Raw genomic sequence first — 20,809 nt, 5'->3', positions numbered from 1 at the left:
TAGTGGTATCTTTCCACCCATAGCCCTAAATTAACTTTTACTCCTGTAATGATATGGATATATAAGTAAACCATAAGTTACATGACCATCCTAGGTGTCCCTAGGGCAGATCTTTATAAAAATAGGCAACCTTAGATATGTGTAGACTATTAGTAAGTAATAGGAAGCACCCTACATACACCTCACACTGATCCCCCCTAGACTCCCCCACACCTTGAACACTGTCAACATGTGTAGGATGGAAGAATATGAAGATATTAGATATTTAAATAATTAATTATTACACTACCACACATTATAATCTCCAGAAACCCCTCGCGACACAGTCTTGCCCAGCAATGGCACACCATCACAATATTACAGAAGGCACAATGACCTTATCTTTTTTCTCTTTTTGCTCCGCTCCCTTTTTTTTCTTCTCTTCATCAGACACTTCGTCCACACTCAACTCCTTATTGCTGTTTGATCTGTCCGATACAAAGATGATTGGCTGAAAGGGGGAGGAGGAGAGGGGCGGGAGGGAAAGAGAGGGACTGGTTACAAAATGGAATAGTGTAATGTGCCCGATTCTAACCATTTCGTAATTACATTCAAGGAATCTACATATTAACAAAATATTCAAAAAGTTGGCACGTGTTATTTTTCCAATCAAGATGATTCTATGGAAAGGCTTGTCTGGCTCTTAATTTTAAAGATGTTTATGGCTCAGAAAATTTAATCCTCCACTGGTCTCTACGTTCTTGTCCATCTCAACATAGAAAGTAAAGACTTGTCCAATTGGCTCAAGAGTCTTGTGTTCTAGTCGAGAGGGACAAGTAAGTTGGGGAGGAGAACTTCAGAAACCTAAGAACAGAAGCATTTAGGTCACAAAGTTCTCCTTACCCTGTTTTTTTTTTTAGCAATCTGACAACCCTGTAAAGAGTCTTGGTTAATGATGACCGAATAATTCAAGATTCGATTTGTTGAAGCTTTGCCACAGTTTTCAAAAGATTTAGTTTGGGTCTATGTTGTTCCCATTGTTCTGGAAATTGGAATATAGCCCCCCTCTAGTCCTCTAAGGCTTTCTGCACACGTTGCGGATTCTGCACAGATTTGCAGCATTTTTTTTTGTGCCGAAATTGTTGCTAAGATAATGATCATGTTACTTTTCTTGTGCGTCAAATCCGCATTACATCCACACCCTGATGCGGAGTTGATGTGGATTTTTGCTTGCAATTATGTCGGATCAGGCGAAACAAAACAGGTCAAAAAACACATGCAGAAAATTTGCATAAAAATGCACAAAATTTAAATTTGCATGAAATCCCCACGAAAAACGCACATTGGATGCAGATTTTCGCATGATTCTCCGCAACATGTGCATATTTTTTTCCTTTCCTTCATTTTTAACAATTTTTTACATTGAAATTAGGCCTTGTGCAAATGACTGCACTGTGATTGAACCAGATGGCTACTCCACTCTTTTGGAGATGGGAGGGATGAGGAGCGCTCACCCCTACCATCTCCACTTGGTCAAAATGGGCTGCAAACTTTCCCCTGTTTTCAGCACATTTCTGCACATTTGTGCACAAGACCTTAGGCTTAGGGTTAATCACAAACATTACTAACCCTAACGAAAAAATGTATAGAAAATGAATGAAATGTAAAAAATGAAAATCAGGATTTTAGAGGACTATAAAAGGCTTGTATATTAATTTCCTAGACACTACATGAGCCCAGAGATGGTAACATGAAGAATTGCCATGTTCTCGTCACCCCTTGGTCACATGGCACTGGATGTTGTGCAGACTATACTTACAATATAGGAATGGGAAGTCTTTTATCTGGCGAGTAAAGGGGGTTCTGTTATGTTTACAAGGCTTTCTGTTCCCAGCACAGGTGAATAGTTTCCGAAAACTATTTTAGGTTTTATCAGTTAAGAGAAAAACACAATAGAACTAAAAGCTGATGTGCACTTGGTGCCTCCATTATGCATTGCATTACTTGTACAGGCTGAATACACTTTTGTCACCATTGTTTATTTTATAAAAGCAAAGTAGTAAAAAACAACACAAATCTTTCTAGTACTTCCAGAGATTCACCATAACAACCTGCATGCAAAAAAGTAGCAGCACTCAAAGCAGGAGCATGCACAAAGAAATACATACTGTATGAACAATGCAGCATAGAAATGTATGGAGACATACCATTGCTGGGCAAGATCTCATGCATGTATTATATGGGATAACTCAATATCTTATCTACAGAACAGTATAAAGTCAATAAGTCAAATATTTTTAATTTGTAAATCAAAAATAAAAAGTATATGTTGAATTAAATATCCACAGGGCACAATATTTGATTGGTAGTTCAGGAGGACTTTAGGTTTACATTAGACTTAACTCATAGGATAATGAGGCATAGTGGACATTTTTAGCTCCCCAAGCCAAGTTTTATCAAGGGCAACCCACTAATGCACAGTTCTTCCTATTACTGTTCTGAAACTCTAAAGGACATTTACCACCAGGATGAAGGATTGTAAACCAAGCACTGGCATACTGATGTGTGCCGCTTCTGGCAAGATCTGCTCTTCTTTCAGCTTCTTATTTCCTGGTTTTTACAAAAAATTAGGCAAATAAGCCTGAGGGGCTCTTGGCTCCTTAGGTTTTAATGGAGCCTGGAGCCCTTTAGGCTAATTGGCATAATTTTTAAAGCCTTTTATTCAATACAAAGGGCATAAGAAACTAAGAGAAGAGCAGATCCTGCCAGAGGGGGCACACACCATGTACTTGATTTACAATCCTTCATCCTGGTGGTAGATGTCCTTTAAACTGTATTGGTGTCCAGAGAATGCTGATACAGTTTAAACCAAGTCAGATCATCATCCCACTACTCGGCTGTTTCTCAACTTCACTGTGTAAAGCCAAAATACCGTTTGGCTGTAGTCAGTAGTTACATTATTCTTAATCACTCGACTAATAGTAAATCTCTTCCCTTGAACAGAACATATTTCTAAATAGGTCCACATTTCTGCCCTAGTATATTTCTAATATGTTTAAGCTTTAATAGAGTTTCAAACCACTTGCAAATACAAAGATTTTAAAGACAATATACTAGCTGCTAGCAAACACCACCAGAGGGAGCTTTAGTGTTCCCTGCATACTGCTATAGTTCTGTAGGTCATTCTGCTCTAATGCTGCACATACTGCACAGTATCCATGTGAATGACCCCTTAAAGGTTTGCTTGTTAAACAGTAAGCATCCATACCCCCTCATAAATAGTAGGTGTGTAGGAGTGTGTTACAACTGTGTGCGGACTTGTATCATCTGTTGTAAAATAAGTTATGTATGAGTCAATGTTCAGCCCTCGGGTGGACCCGGTAATCTAACTACAATGTAGCCTGTGGAGACATATTCCTCCTTATAATTTTGCTGCACCTTAAAGTAGACAAATCGAAATTCTCTCTATGTATACACAAGCACTAGCTTTATACCCAGCTCTGCCTATGTATTAGTGCCGCATCAATACGTTTGGTCAAGTCCAGTGGGAATTTTTCCTAGGAATTAAACGCCTCAGTACAACTTTCGAGGAGAAATATCACAGTCCAGTTCACACACATTAAATTGCGGGTGAATAGTTTTTGTTTTGTTCAATACCGAAATCCATTTGTGACTCAAGCACAAAGAATGTGAGTGTGAGTAGTATTTTCTATTTGTTATATTTTTAATTATATCATTTATTTATCGTATTTTATTTTACTTGACTTGTAGAATTTGTTGCAAAATTCCTCCTTTGTTGTAAAATTACTATGCCATTAATCTCTGCCACAGGGCTGGATAGTAACTAGTTAGTTTTACTTTTTTTCGCTATTTCTAGAAACTAAACAGCCCCCACATCCCTGTGGTAAGGTTTCCGAAACCGTTCATTTGCCGAGTTAGCGGAGAACCTTTTGAAGACCCCAGGTCCTAATGCAATACTCCCTGCTGCCATGACAATGGTTCCTGCAATCATGCCATTGGTTAGTGTGAAATATTGTGACATTAACCACTCAGATGCCCTGGTCACAATTCACCACTGCATCTGAGAAGTGTTGTCTAAAGTATTGACATCCACCGTACATGTACAGGTAATGGTGGCAAATGTTTAAAGGTGTTTTATGGTTCTTCATATTAAAAACAAAGCTACTCATTCACAATTTTTGTGGAATTTTTCAACTAACAAAATACCCCGGGAAAAGAAGAATTAGACCTATCAGATTTTATTGTAATGCTTTAGGGGCTTTTTTTCTTCCTCTCTTTCATAAAACATCTTAGCAAACAACATAATACAAATATGAACATTTTTAGATTTTTTATGTATTCCTTGTCTACGCCCACCATTAAAGGGGCGATCACTTTAAATACATTCTTGTCAAATATGCCAGAAATATGAATGTAGTGGCGTAACTAGGAGCGTCAGAGCCCCATAGCAGACTTCTGACTGCGGCCCCATTACCCCATCAGAAAATATACATATTTGTGTACTCACACATTTCTGCACTGATATATACATTTTTACACTTACACTGATCTGTCCCAGTAGCTGCTGACCACATGGGGGAAGTACACACCAGCAGGTAGAGATGAGAGATCCCTAGTCCTGTTCTTCTGCTGTCCCCTTCCTCTCCCCTGCCATTATGTATCTGGTTCAGCTGTTATATACATAACATTCTATATATGTTTTAGAATGTGCAGAATAATATGTATATAGGGGTGCACATCCTCTATTCTTTAGTGTATCAGGTTGGATTGTGGTGCCCCCTGACACTGAGGGCCCCATAGCAGCTGCCATGGCTGTTATGCCTGTAGTTACACCCCTGGTAGCCAAGTTACTAATATATATTTTTGTGGGGCCTGAAACAACTACCCTGGATAGGTAAGTCATCCGTTCTGACTGCATGCTGCAGAAATGCAATGACCGATACGTGCAGTGTTGTCCACCATGCTTCTGCAGCTCCTGAACGTGCAGGAAACTAGTGCAGGCCCCATTGCATTTCAACAAGGGATGCTGAGGATGCAGCTAAACATGTCCCTGCATCAGCATACACTATTGATTCAGACAAAATACTAGGATTATAAAATGTATAATATAAAAAAATAAAAATCTGGTAGAGTATTTAATAAAAGAATTTATAAAACACACACACAGTCCACAGACAGGAGTTACACAGATGTATAGTACATGCAATAAACCATAGTCACTGGGGGGAATTCATCATTGACTTTTTTGTCTATGTTTGGCATTGTTTTGGTGCAGTTGTGACACAAATGCTGTTTTGCGACTTTCCGCCAAATGAACATAGGACAGTGCAAAGTCATTTTAAAATGCACCAAATTCATTCGTTTTCTGATAGTTTTCTACTGAACTGAATTCATGATTTTTTCGATTTGGTGCAACTTTTCGTTTAGACTCATGTTTAGGCACAAAATGACTCTCCCTGGTGTAGAAATAGGAGAAAAACCTCCTTAATAGGAGAAAAACTCCTTAAAAGAACATTTTGCGACAAACAATAAACCAATATTATGAGACAGACCAAAAAACAAAACAAAAAACCAAATACAACAACATACAGTATTTTTCGGACTATAAGGCGCACCTGATTATAAGGATGAATGACCAGCAGGTGGCAGACCTGTGCACAGTTCAAGGCAGCTGTTGTCTGTAAGTACGGTTCATATATAAGGCGCACTGGACTATAAGGCGCACCTTTGATTTCTGAGAGAATCAAAGGATTTTTTGTGCGCCTTATAGTCTGAAAAATACGGTAGACTCACTTAATTCAGGTAAAACAAAAATGGAATTGAACATAGACGACCAAGTAAAAAAAAATTATAATGATGAATTCCCCGCAGTGAACCTTTAGTAATGGCACATACATCTGGTCACGCATGATCACACTGGGGAACACCCACCTTGGCTTTTTTCTTTTTCTGGACAAATGGAACAAAACAGAAAGTGACAATAATAAATAAGTATAAGAATAAATTACTGCCAGCCATTGTAACACACAAGACTCATGTCTCACATCTGAAGGAAAATGAAATTCTGAGATTATTTTGGAAACAGCGCCTCTGCTTTAAGACGTGTATGGTTTTGCAGCTCTTGGGGCTATCCCTGTATCCTGTTTGAATGAAATGGGCGTCTATCACGTATACTGCTACTCGCTTCAAAGACTATGGGACCTCCTAGGACAGTGATGGCGAACCATTTAGGGACGGAGTGCCGAAACTAGAAGCAAGTAACTTGCAGGATTCAAACAAATTGGCGTCCTGAGGACACCAATTCAGTAGAAGGAAGGAGAAATTTGGATTATTATTGTAGTTTCTCTCTAAGGTCCCCTTCACAGGATGTATCACAGGTCCAGAGAAGGGACTACAATGATAATCCAGCTCCGTCCACACCTCCTTGCTCCTCCTGCATTTTAAAATAGCGCTGAATGTGACACATCCTGGGCTGCCTGTGACTGCAGGAGGATGTCTTGAGTCCTGAATGGGGACCTTTGTGCTGGGTGATGGCCTCGGTGCCAACAGAGAGGGCTCCGAGTACCATCTCTGGCACCCGTGCCATAGGTTCACCACCACTGTCCTAGGAGAACACAGTACAGAACTCATCTTTGTATGGTTTTGGCAGTCCAATAGTCTTTAAATGGGCAATAAACATAGGGGCACATTTAATATGCAGTATGCTCTACAATTATGGCGTAGACAGCATGCACATGTATTTATGAAGTGTTTGCGCTAGTACTGTGTCACGGCTGCACTATGCAGTCCCCCATGCACAGAAAGGGGCGTTCTGGTGCATAGTCGCACCGGCCATCACATTTATTTTGGCTAGTCCGACAGAAATGTGGTGCACACCCCTTGAACTGAGTGCACCCGAAAAAATCTGGTGCACACAGTTCCTGCACTTTTGGTGCATGCAGAGCTCGTCACATTCACAAAGACCAAGATTCAGTCTTCATGAATGTGTCGCCCGCTGCACATAGTGCAGTTTGCCTTACTATTAGTAAATGTGGGCTATAGACTGTCACTCCATCAAAACAGGGTACATGAGGCCCCCATTCTTCAGGTTTATAGGTCTACAGTGTGGAGACCCCACCTTACTTCTACACATAGGCCCACATTTATTAATGTCTCTGCACTACTATTCTGGCATAGTTTGCACATGTATTTATGTAGCGTATTCCACCACTATGTGCGCTGCAACACAAATCTCTGCACCTAAAGGACGTTCTGTTGCGTATTCGCAGTGGAAACCACATTTATGTCGGCGAGTCCAAGCTGATGCACTCAGTTTAAATGCTATTGGCGCGAGCAGGGTGCAGCAATTGAATGAAGACTGTGCACCGGTCTTTATTAATCGGGAGCGCTCTGCACATTAGTGAGGCAAACTGCACATAGTTTAGGGCCATAGAGTATCTCCTTTTTCCAGGCTTAAATTATTGAGCATGTATATATAGAACAGGTCCTCAATATGTTTTCAACATGTGATCAACAGTGAATGGAACAGGAAGCAGGTAGCTCCATTTTATTTGTAGAGGCCAGATGTGGATAGTGCAGATTCTTTTATTGAGAAAAAAAATGAAGCTGTCTCCTTCCTGCTTTATTCTCTGTGTATCGGCCGGGGGGCTGGTTGTTGAACTTCCACTAATCTGAAATGGAGAAATCTTTAAGATAGGAAACACATACATTACCTGACTCCCTGCTAGCAGCATGTGGTGAGTCCCGGGAGGGGGGATAGAGCTACATGAGTGTGGAGGAGACTGACACAGGCTGCAGCTGCCCTTCCCCTGGTGTTCACCATACGCTGCTGGCCGGGAGCCAGGTAATGTGAATTACACTTGTATAAACTACTGAGATGATTCGGAATGCTGACAAAGGCATTTTGTCACCAGCTAAATATGACAATCCTAACCACATGTTAGTATGTAAATATTAGAGTAAAAACGTACTACAAATATACAGAATAGAAAAATGAATACTTACACTGGGTCGCTCAGCTTCAATTTTATTCTCAACTTCTCTGTAAAAGGATAACGAGATGAGATAATAGACAGGACAAGGAGACATTATATTCAATATAAATGATTAGTTATATGGATGTATGAATGTATTATGACTTGACCTTAAAGGGCACCTGTCATCAGAAACTGGCCTTATAAATCACTACCAGTAGCAGCTTAACACCTTTTAGATCATGTTTCTTTCATGACATCATCCAGAAAATCAACTTTAAAGTGGGATGTTAATTGGTTGTATCAATTCAGGGTGGCAGAGAGTTTAACACTGAAGTCAAGCTCTCCTTGCCTCTGAACACATTGTTCCTTTTTTTTTTTTTACATCATACGCCAGACTTCAGGAGATCTGATCAACGATGTCCCTGGAACAGAACCATAATTACAGTGAAAGGGGCTTTGTGAGGAAGAGAGAGCTTGACTTCAGTGTTAAAGTCTCCGCCTCCTTGACTTAATAAAAACAATTTATTTCTCACTTCAAAGTTGATTTTCTGGATGATGCCACCACTCTGGGTCATGAAAGAAACATTATCTAGAAGGTGCTCAGCTGCTCAACAACATACTGGTTGTGGTTTATTAGGTCAATTTCTGATGACAGGTTCCCTTTAAATCTTTTAAATTATATCTCACTTGACCAAATATATCATAAAAGCACATGCTTAAGTCTAAAAATTACAATTCTGAATAACATCATATTAGAGTAACAAAATAGACCTAATCCTACTAAGTCCCACATAGTTTCTATTGTTAATTTATATATTAAACTATTACATAATTGTCCTTAAAATGTAAGACTTCCTGTTCCACTGCCCCACTTAGCACTACTATGGCACTAATACAGTACTTTATGGAGATTCTATGTGGTGAACCTAGGTCCCTTACCAGTCCATTATATGGATCCATATTACGTTCTATAGCAGTGATGGCGAACCTTCTAGAGATCGAGTGCCCAAACTACAACCAAAATCCACGTATTTACCATGAAGTGCCAACATGGCATTTTAAGCAGTAACTTATTGCCACTCATTTTTCAATCGTATCGACCCCCCTGAGGCCACCAATACAGTTGAAAGAAGAAGGGCAAATTCAGACTCAGCAGCATCTCTTAAGTTGCCTGGGAGTGCAGGTGGATTTGGTCCTATTTGGTAAACTCTGTCCTGGAGTGATGGTCTGAGTGCCCACAGAAATGGCTCTGAGTGCCACCTCTGGCACCCGTGCCATAGGTTCGCCACCACTGTTCTATAGTAATGGTCTATATACACAACTCACTGTTGTGTTCAAAAGGCCTAAGAGGGGTTCATCTGGGTTGGTGTTCGTTCTTATGGACCTCATGTCATTAGAAGTTGAATTTTACTGCATCTATATCTTTATCTACTGACTTACTCTGACACATTTCTTTTTTCCGAAAAGACTCTCAGGATGAAGTCTCCTTCTTGGTGAGGTTCATAAGTGGAGGGGATGATGACGTATTCACTAGGAGGTAGTCTGAAGCGTTGGGAGACCTCTCTCATGTTGATATATGACTTGCACCTGTCCTTGGACGCGTTGTACAGAAAGAAGTCTTTTTGTAGATGCTGCTTATTACCATGCATCTGGAGGAAGGAAGGATTGGAGAAGGTCATTCTCGTGTACTCGTGGAGTAATGGGTGTTAGCAAAGGAAATGTAGAATAGAATGTTATATAATCCTTGTGGGCTTATCTACTTTTGGGTGTGGAGAGTAGGCTGTAGACTTTATCATCCATCTACCCAATGCTGGGTCTTACTACAGGACAACCTACTTAAGAACACCCGACTTACAGATGACCCCTACTTAAGAATGGACCTCTGGATGTTGGCAATTTACTGTACTTTAGCCCTAGGCTAAACAGTTATTACAGGTGTCTACAATGAAGCTTTATTGTTAATCCTGGTTCTTATGACAATCCAACATTTTTAAAATCCAATTGTCACAAAAAATATTTGTCTGGGGTTACAATTATAAAATATACAGTTCTGACTTACATACAAATTCAACTTAAGATCAAACCTACAGAACCTATTTTGTACGTAACCCAGGGACTGCTTATATTTCTCAATACCCGCCCTCTATAATGTAAGTATTAGGACATCCGTGTAACAATGTAAACATGTCATCAGAAAGACGGATTCCCTCTTATAACATAAGTACAAACACTTTAAGATATGTCCTGAGAGGATCATTGAAAAGGGCCAACAATGTGAGACTTTTGTCACTCTTCATTTAGGATTTTTGAGTCTTAGCCAGCTGCCATCAGTTCGGAAGTGATATGTTATGTATGGGATTACAGTGTAAAATATGAATGCAGGGTAAGTACAAGTCAACACCGGATGCTGTAGGAAATCCGAAAGACTTAGTATAAAAAAAAAGCACAGAACATACCAAAAAAATCATGCACATCTAAAGAAAAGCTATAAAAAAAGAAAACAGATTTGTCCCAATACACGGATATAACAATGATAGGGAGAAATCTGTCAATCAGTCGTGGGAGGGGCATGCATATCATGGTGATCACAGGATTCTCTGCTGTCCGTACTAGCCTTGCACTGCAAACTTTAACAAACAACAAACTGAAGCACTTCTTCATTACGTCTTCTTCTGTATCATACCTCTTTAGGAACCTTGGGGGGGAAAAAAGAGAAAAGACAAAGTTTAATATCCTTTTGAATTTACAATTAGTTTATTAAACACAATGATGCCTATAAAGTCATCCATGGCAAAGGGTTAGGTACTGGGTCAAAGTATTGTATAATTGCCTGAATTACTGCCTGAGCTGAATTACTATTTACCTATCCTCCTATCACATAGAATAGGAGCCTTTTTAAGCTTTAACTTAAAGGGGTTTGCCATGAAAAGAAAGTTCTCAAATTTTAATCCCTTAGTGATATTTAAACAATAAATATCATTTTAACTCTTACTTTTAGTAAATTTTACTGCTGTTTTAGCTTCTATCACTCAGTGATGGTGGGTGTAAGATTCCAGTGTGTGGTGGGGACTCTCTAAGTAGACTTCATGATTCCTCTGTGCTATGAGATGCTGTGTACTGACAATGCACTTTGATTATCAGGGTATAGGTTTATATACACTTTCATTCAGCTTCTGAACATTCTACTAGTATCTGACACATAGAAAAAGAGAGATGAGACAGATCAGAGATGAGAGATGACGAGATCCATGAGATGGATCTAACACACAATGACACACACACTGAGCACTGCTGCCTCACCTAATCAATAAAACACACAGTCAGCTCTGTGTATTAATGTATATTTCTGGCATACAAGCTTTGATAAGGTCACAATTCCAGGCTTATGTCCAGAAAGTATGACTATTTTTCCCCTTATACAACCTTCACGCCAAGTGGGTGTGGAGGGGCGTGAAGGGGGAATGCGGACTGCCTATAGCCTATGGTAAGACCAGTGAGGCCAGAGCCTCTCCGTTTATCCAGTGTGTGCAGGGGTGAGGTTAACATCATACACTAATGCACCGCCCATTGAGGGAGATGTAAGAAAGGTGTCAGTGTATAGACCAGTGCAGACTCCACGGTCTTATTCTGCACTAAATAATCCTGCGGTATGATGTATGTGGAGTAGTTCAGAACTATGAGTGGTACTTTAGACCAGCTATTAGTTGGTCTTGTTTATGTCTGAATTTTCTGGTGCACCGACTGAATGTTTCGGCACCCAGGTTAGGCCACGACCCCTTTTCCTCTTTGGGCAAGTCAGAAAACTGCCCAAAAACTTTCTAAAACCCTCAATAAATGAGACGCATGGCATTTCAGGTTGATGAAGCTTCTCCATTGTCTCTATTTTGCAATGTACTCTGAGCTGGGGTGGAAGCCTAGCTGTGATCTTCTCTGGTTTTAAGATCATTCATGTAAAAGTTATTATAAATTTAGTGACTTTTTAGGATAACCTGTGTACATCCATGTGACTTATGTCTAAGCCTACTTGTGAAGGCCTCATTACTGCTTAAACGTGCAGATCAGCATTTATGATTCTACATTCCTTTATTCTCCACAATTTAGAACTTTTCATTATCACCTCGTAAATGGCGAAACCAATGGTGAATAGATTGGCTCCCGCTTTACGATCTTTCCTGCGATTCTTCTGCATTAGAGCAACAAGGAAACTACAGACGACCTCGTTGTCCTCTGGGTCATCATCTTCTTCGAGGAGCTTCAGACGATACTGAGGATTAGTCCAGTAAGTGTCTAGAATGAAATGGTAACATATATTCATGAGTTATCTCCAGCCAGCTGGACACAAGTAATAACCTTTTAGTCTGTCAGATGCATCCATCCAGAACCCAAGGTATAGCCGAATTTGCATGGGTCCAGCAACATATGGTGCAACAGCTAATGCTACAGGTATGCTACAATGTTACACTGTTGGTACACAGGTGCTTTAGTTCAACTGGCAGACAGGGACTCCTTGCATCATATTTCTATATGATGCATGGACTGGCCTTCAGTGCACTGTGTTCAACATGGGTCTGTCTCCATGAGCAGAACACATCGGGGCTCATTTACTAAGAGTCCGAACGACGCACTTTCGTCTGGTTTCCTGAATATTTCTGCTTTGCGCTGAATTGCCCCGGGATTTTGGTGCACGCAATCGGATTTTGGCGCATCAGCTTGCACGCGACAGAAATTGGGGGGCGGGTCGTCGGACAACCCAATGGATTCGGACAAACTTAAGGATTTGTGTTGCAAGATCAAGCACTCACATGCACCGGGAAGAAGCAGGTGAACTCCGGCAGACCTCAGCACAGCAGCGACACCTGCAGGAACTCGAACGCACGATCTTAGTGAATCGTGCCGGACCTGAATCCTCGTCGGACAACGCAGCACGGGATCACGACGGGACCGGGTAAGTAAATCTGCCCCATCATGTGTAGCAGCCTTATTTAGAGTTCTGTGTAGCTTGTTAATCCAGTTTATTTTATGCAAATCCATGTAACGAAGAATTTAGCCTTTCTTGATTAAAACATTGGAAAATCAGAAAAAATAAGAGATTGACATTCAAGAGAAAAATAGACTCTGATGTCTTTGATGTTTGACTTGTTAGACGGGTCATGTTTTACTAATTACGTTTTTCCATAGTAGCTTCACCTTACAATGGGGCACATGCAGTGGCGTAACTTGAAGGTAAAGGGCCCTAGTGCAAAGTCTGTGCCAGGCCCCCCAACTATAATGTATGTTTTCTAGTACTAGTCTTCTTATATTGGAAACTGACATCGTATGGGCTCCTAAGCCTCCTGGGCCCGGATGCGATCGCACCCTCTGCACCCCCTCAAGTTACGCCCCTGGGCACATGTATCATAAGTCTGGCTTTGAACTCCTGCTTTATTTTTCGGGCGTTTCTGCTTGTCAGATGTATTGAAACAGTTTTTCCTTATTGATATATGTGGCATTTGGGGAAATTTAGGGCTTTAGTGAATTTGCAACTTTTTAAAACAACAGTTGCAAAAAGTCTCCAAAAAGTCACAAAAATCTCTAGGCTTTTTTCTACACCTTGTAGGGGACACCAACTATTAAAAAAAAACATTCCCATCTGGAATCGAGTGATAACACTGCAGACAACTAGACAATGGTGAACTTTGATTTGAGACTCTTAGGCGCAAAAAAAAGTAGCAAAAGTGCAAATGCGCAACAAAAAGAAAAAGTCAAGCCAAAAGTTAGATACATGTGCCCCAATGGGGGTCATTTACTAAGGGCCGGATTTCGCGTTTTCCCGACATGTTACCCGAATATTTCCGATTCGCGCAGATTTTCCCTGTATTGCCCCGGGATTTTGGCGCACGCGATTGGAAATCAGGGGGGGGGGGGGCGTGGGCGCACGAAAACCCAACGGATTCGGAAAAACCGCTGCATTTAAAAAAAAAGAGTTTTGCGGGACTCGCGCTTACCTTCACCAGGTATAGGCCAGTGAACTTCAGTGCAATCCGGCGGGCATCGGCGGACTTCAGTGCAGACGTCGGAGGAACTACCTTAGTGAATCCCGGCCGGAACCGAATCCACCGCAGAGAACGCGCCGCTGGATCGCGAATGGACCGGGTAAGTAAATCTGCCCCAATGTGTGTTTACTCTTTGCATTCACAGAGGTAATGTAACATAATGGGGGTCATTTACTAAGGGCCCGATTCGCGTTTTCCCGACGTGTTACCCGAATATTTCCGATTTGCGCCGATTGTACCTGAATTGCCCCGGGTTTTTGGCGCACGCGATCAGAATTTGGCGCATCGGCACCGGTATGCACGCGACGGAAATCGGGGGGCGTGGCGGAACGAAAACCCTATGTATTCGGAAAAAACGCCGCATTTAAAAAAAAACATTTCCAGCGGACCTCAGCGCAGCAGCGCCACCTGGTGGACGGCGGAGGAACTGCCTTGATGAATCCCGGCCGGACCCGAATCCAGCGCAGAGAACGCGCCGCTGGATCGCGAATGGACCGGGTAAGTAAATCTGCCCCAATGCTTCTATATGGCAAAATCACCTGGAAAGTTCCGACATCCTCCAGCGGAGCAGCCTCTGACCCAACGTCCCTCATTTACCGAAACAGTCCATGTTTGAAGTCTGTCCGACTCTAGGGCATCTGCTGTCAGGTTGCATATTTCTAGTTTTGTAAAATTCTTCATAAAGTCAGCAAATGACATCCTGAGAGGAAATGAAAGCAATAAAAATGGAATAGTATTTTAAGAATAGTGAGGAACATCAAGAGATATGAACTTTTTCTAAGTATAAGCGCTGTTAGTTTGTATAATTTAAAGTGAACCTGTCACCAGGATTGTCAATTTTACCTGGTGACAGGTTCTAATAGGCTATGCTTTGCTGATTTTAAAAATGCCTTTGTCAGAATTCTGAATCATTTCAGTACTTTATAAAACTTTATCTCACATTCTGTCTCCCTGTCCACAGCAGGGGGTGAGTCCTGGGAGGGGAAAGGGGACAGCTGCAGCAGCCTTTGTGCCCGTGTCTCGGTCTCCTCACGCATTCTTCCTCTACTTCACACCACCCCCTTGCCTCCCCTGCCTGCTCAATGCACATGATAGGAATAAGAGAGGGGTGGATGGGAGCTGGATGAATGTGGAGGAGAGGAGACTGAGACACAGGTACACAGGAAGCTGCCCGCTCAAGACTTACCACTCGCTGTTGGCAGGGAGCCAGGTAATGGGAAGTAACGTTTTATAAAGTACTGAAATGTTTCAGAATGCTGACAAAGGCTTTTTTTAAATCAGCATAGCATAGACTATTAGAACCTGTAAGCAGCTAAAAATTACATTCCTGGTGACAGGTTCACGTTAAAGAATTTCTCCAAAGTTCCTAGATTTCTCTACTGCTGGGTAACTGTTCTCACAGTGGGAAATGCACCTAACAGACCCTATGTACCTATGCCAAATTTTTTAGGGCACTGGAAATACCCAATAAGGGGCCATCAGGGACTCAATAGAGTCTTATCACGGGTAATATTTAATTTAAATCCATTGTACAGGACAGATTTAATGACAAATTACTTCTTTACAATTGTACTTTTATATAGAGGTTATGGCTATGCACACTAATACCCAACACATTCATACCCAACAACTGCTACAAGGAAAGAGCTTGAGCTTCTAAATCTACATAAGCCCATTGGTTACTGTGCCTTCTTCCTTAACCAGAGGTGGTGGCACACTATAAAGCCCTATTTGGCGTCTTTCTATATATAAACAAGGTATTAAATATGGTTTTGTGCTGCTTCTTCGTTACCATTTATAACCAAGGATCATTTCTGAGAAAAGACACTTAAAATCTTGTGGTTGCTGCGACCTTTAGAAGGGACAGAAATAACCTCTAACAACTCAAACAGAAAAATCCATCTCCATGAAGCTGTAGACAAGTCCATACAGAATTGTCTTTGCAGTTTTCGACCAATTTGCTAAAGTTTTATAGCAGATTTGTCATCATTCAAAAGGACTGGTGGGTTTGACTTTAACAATGTTCTTGGTTATGGGTTAGAATGTTTCCTGATACCACTAGTACCAGACTGGAAATAGGAAACAAGAGGAAATAGGGTTGGTTGATGTGATTGAGTATAAATACAACCAGAGGTGAAACGTCTCTAGGACCACCATCTACTATGCCCATTGTATAATACTGGTGTAATATGTGTATTTAATTGGACAAATTCTTTTATATTTGTATTTCAAATCTCCAATCACTGGCCACATCTATGGCCCACCTCAACCATTGGCTGGGAGGTCATTTCCTGTTAAGAGGAGATCAGGAAGTAGAGACCAGTAGGGACAGAGTAAGCATCAAAATGGCAGATTTTTGTTTAATAACTTCTACCCCATTCTTGGAAATTTGGCAGAAAAATCACAAGTGGTGACAGGTTGTCCAGTAGCATATTACTAATGTGTCCCTTAGGCTACCTGCACACAGTGAATTTTTGAGGACGTATGTCAAAGGTTTTTTTTGACGTTTGACATACAGCCTCATGGTTGTTAGTGAACTTGTACCCACTGTGTGTTTTTGTACTCCCTGTATATTTTGCGTTTAGATACAACATAAGATATGAGACGTGTTCCATTCCTGGACTTGTGTTGTCGTCAGGTCCAGTCCTATTGAAATGAATTGAGATCCATAGAAATGGACTGCACTCAGTTGTGAAGCATGTTTAATCTGTTTGCAGTCTTTTTTTTCCCATTCTGTTGCTAAGGAACATCATGTGACCTGAGGCCTACATTTTTGGCAATTACATCAGAGACCAGTCTTTTTTTAAATTTTTGCAGAACCACAAAAACAGATGGCACATGGAACGTGTTTCCGGTCATATGGATAAGATACTGAGGCCCATTTACTTACCCGTCCCGTTGACGCCGCCGATCCGGAATGTCCAACAAGGGTTCGTGCTTCCAATTTCCTGCATGTGTCGCTACCCTTCTTCTTCCTGGTGCATGTGAGTGCTGATCTTGCAACACAAATTGGTTGCGGTTTGTCCGAATCAGTCGGGTTGTCCGATGGCCTCACCCCTTAGTAAATGTGCCTCACTGAGTTACCAGAAATGACTAATCCTCAAAGGATGTCTAAATTCTCCTTTAGCTGCAGATATTCAGTTTTGATTCTGTTAGCAGCCAGGTCTCTCACTTTGGTTAATATTGGAATAAATCCCATTAGAATCCATTTATATATCACCATTTCCCATCTAAATAAAATGTAGGGCTTGATTAAAAAAAGAGAAAACTAAATTTGTTGAGCTTACCAAAATTCACCATCTTCGTTAATCTGGTGTTGTAGACGAGACTTTTCAGATTTGTCAATTATTGTCCACTCCTTAGAACTGCAGGAAAGAGTTAAAGCATTCATGTAACAAACATTCTAAAAGATTATGGAAAATGTAATAGCATTGAATAAATAAATGAATATGACTAAATATTAGTAAGGGTCTTACTTGTCACTCCAGGATCCATTCCATTCGACCTGTCCCCAGGGATTTCTAAGACGCACCAGCTTCACCTTGTCTCCCTTGAAGGTTGTCTATATAGTAAATACAACACATGTTGGAGTCATTATATCATTCTATGAGTTTGGCTTGGTGTAATTTTTTTTCATTGCCCTGGTGGCATATAAACGGTGTTTTCAAGTCCTAGAAATTAAATGCTACATGTGGTCATGTGTGGGCTTCATAAGATAATAGAAGATTACTCAGCTCTCCACAATCCCCTAATTCTGTGGTCCACATGTTGCCCAGTTCACAGAGCTTCCTTCTCCTGTTGTCTTCCTTATACCCAGGAAAGGTTTTGAGATGCCCGACTAGCCAATCAGCTGACTGGAGTGGAGATCCACCTTGGTCAATTATTGGCTGATGGGGCATTTCCTGTGTATTGGGATGACAACAGCGAACTGGATAGGCAGTGCACCCCGACATCATGGATTATGGAAAGGGGAGTAATCCTATAGTATGTTAAAAGGCTTATTCTGCCTTTACTTCTACATTTCTGGAGGCAAAAAAAGATATTTTCTGAGGTACAATAAAATAATATAGAAATTATTATAGTTATCAGAGATAACATTTTTCTCAAAAATTCCAGGTGAGAACACATGGGTTTATCTACTTCAGATTACCGTAAATAGGGGGGGGGGGGGCATAACAATATTTTGGTCCTACTGTACACAGGGGGCATTCGCTCATTTATGTTACACCCAGACATAGGAATAAGATAGAGGAGCAACACAGCAAACAGAGAAAAAAGTAAATAAAAGTGCTGGGTTTTGTTATGAAATATAATCCGATTTTTGGTTTCAAATGTAATAAATCTTTAGTATAAAAATAGACATGTGTTCAGAAAGTTAGTCATGGTCTGACCTGGTCTAAGCAGGTCCAAACTGCCAGAGACTGCTCTGCATCTACTAAGAGGCCGGAGCCGGACTTCGGAAAGTTTGTGACTAGGGGTTGTCTGTAAGTCGGCTGTTCTTAAGTAGGGAAGTGCCTGTATTTGCTTTCATAACATATAGTTTATAGTTTATATATAGTTTATATATGGAAAGTTCCTATATGACATAAGAATTATTGATCTCGATAGATAGATAGATAGATAGATAGACGTGCTTGTACTAGTGAGACACAAATATTTCTGGCTCCATACCTCTTCCACTCCTGTGACTGAATAGGCATGGCCCTTTACTAGTCCACTGGCCATACGGGTCTCAAACTGCGCAGGAACAATTGCCTAAAATGTTAACAAAATTGTGGTTAGACAGAGAATATTTACATATTATGCAACATGTCTGAATATGGACAGCATTGCCAAAAGCGTAACAAATAAAAATATGCCAACATCAAAAGTAGAAGCAGATCCCACAATACATGCAAAGTATTACAACAAGTCAGCAGTTTATTCATCATACATTACAGTCACGCTCATCATTGAGTAACATATGCTGGGCAATATCCATCTGGTGCAGGGAACACAATGCAGATGGTTCGTGGACAGTTTGTTTTAGAATCTGTCATTAAACAAAACCAAGATTGAATACCAGCACAGTATAAAAGAAAATATTCTGCAAGAAGTTTTAAGAACCATGGGACAGATATTGAGACTAACAATTATGCAGAAACATTAACAATGTTAAGATCTGAAAACTTCAGTACATCTAAAAATGTAAGACTGGTTACATAAAGTACAAGTGACATCTGTAGGGTAATGTCTCTATAACAATCTTTTAGTTCTTGTTAGTCATGAAGTTCATTAGCTTCATTAATAAATACAATCTGATAGACAGTAGAAAACTGATTCAGAGAATCAGGAAACCCTTCACTAACTGGGCCCAAGTGGTATGTCCACCCATGGCCAATAGCATCCACTACATTGTATCTGGTCTTCAGTACTGGATTGAGGACCCTTTAGATGTCTTTACACCCTTCACTAACAGGGTCCAAGTTGTTTGTAAGCCCATGCCTTCTAGAGAATCCACTACATTGTATCTGGTCTTCAGTACTGGATTAAGGACCCTTTAGATGTCTTTACACCCTTCACTAACTGGGCCCAAGTGGTATGTACTCCCATGCCTCCTACAGCATCCACTACATTGTATCTGGTCTTCAATAATGGGTTTAGGACCCTTTAGATGTCTTTACACCCTTCACTAACAGGGTCCAAGTTGTTTGTAAGCCCATGGCTTCTAGAGCATCCACTACATTGCATCTGGTCTTCAGTACTGGATTGAGGACCCTTTAGATGCCTTTACAACCTTCACTAACTGGGCCAAAGTGGTATGTCCGCCCACGGCCTATAGAGCATCCACTACATTGTATCTGGTCTTCAGTACTGAACTGAGGACCCTTTAGATGTCTTTACACACTTCACTAACTGGGACCATGTGGTATGTACGCCCATGGCTTCTAGAGCATCCACTAAAATGTATCTGGTCTTCAATAATGGGTTGAGGACCCTTTAGATGTCTTTACACCCTTCACTAACAGGGTCCAAGTTGTTTGTATGCCCATGGCTTCTAGAGCATCCACTACATTGTATCTGGTCTGCAGTACTGGATTGAGGACCATTTAGACGTCTTTAAACCCTGAATAATTGTCAGCCTAAAGTTGTCTCCCTAACCACATAATAGGGCATAAGCTACAGATAACTGCGGTCTGATCATTGAGACCCCCAACAATAGGCATAAGTATCGTTGGGAGTCCAACTGCTGACACTCTCAATAATCTGTCAAACTAGAGACTAAAAATTCCTTGTAAGTGTAAAAGTAAATCTACCACCAGGATGAAGGATTAGAAACCAAGCACACTTACATGCTGGTGTGCCGCCTCTGGCAGGATCCGCTCTTCTTTTATCTCTTTATGCCCTTGTTTTTACAAAAAAAAGATTTACAAATTATACAAGCCCTTAAGGGCTCTAGGCCCAAGTAACAACTATGGAGCCTGAAGCCCCTTGGCATAACTTTTGAATCCTTTTATGTAATTAAAAGGGAATTAAAAGTTAAAAGAAGAGCAGATCCTGACAGAGCGGGCACACACCAGCAGGTAAATGCTCTTGGTTTACAATCCTTGATTCTGGTGGTAGATTACCTTTAAATCAGTTAGAGAAGAGTCTGGTGGACCCCATACACATGAGACAGGTGGCCAGTCCCAACACATTTGTTGGCTTTAAATGACTCTTGACTTATGTGCATGAGGGCCTTGAGGTAAGTAATTCTTGATTCCATGTTCTGGTTGGAGAGGTGGCTGCTCATGCACATGCACATCCAGTTTCTATTAAGAC

General features: G+C 40.9%; 1 protein-coding gene across 2 annotated transcripts in view; it reads right to left on the bottom strand.

Annotated features, from left to right (window-relative positions):
• Nucleotides 1-20,809, bottom strand: part of CAPN3 (calpain 3) — a 92,449-nt gene that overhangs the window by 14,267 nt on the left and 57,373 nt on the right. For both annotated transcript variants that reach the window (XM_072115559.1, XM_072115560.1), the window contains 10 exons: nt 18,680-18,763; nt 17,485-17,570; nt 17,296-17,373; nt 14,548-14,708; nt 12,094-12,263; nt 10,660-10,671; nt 9,417-9,625; nt 8,005-8,041; nt 5,932-5,949; nt 377-490 (listed from right to left, as the gene is read on the bottom strand). In XM_072115559.1, coding sequence (XP_071971660.1) covers nt 377-490; nt 5,932-5,949; nt 8,005-8,041; nt 9,417-9,625; nt 10,660-10,671; nt 12,094-12,263; nt 14,548-14,708; nt 17,296-17,373; nt 17,485-17,570; nt 18,680-18,763 — 969 coding nt within the window. The remainder of the gene's footprint in view (nt 1-376; nt 491-5,931; nt 5,950-8,004; nt 8,042-9,416; nt 9,626-10,659; nt 10,672-12,093; nt 12,264-14,547; nt 14,709-17,295; nt 17,374-17,484; nt 17,571-18,679; nt 18,764-20,809) is intronic.

The sequence above is a fragment of the Engystomops pustulosus genome, chromosome 7, assembly GCF_040894005.1.
Source record: "Engystomops pustulosus chromosome 7, aEngPut4.maternal, whole genome shotgun sequence".
Taxonomy (NCBI): domain Eukaryota; kingdom Metazoa; phylum Chordata; class Amphibia; order Anura; family Leptodactylidae; genus Engystomops; species Engystomops pustulosus.
Note: the sequence above shows the minus strand (reverse complement) of the source record. Positions and strands in the feature narration are given on the sequence as shown.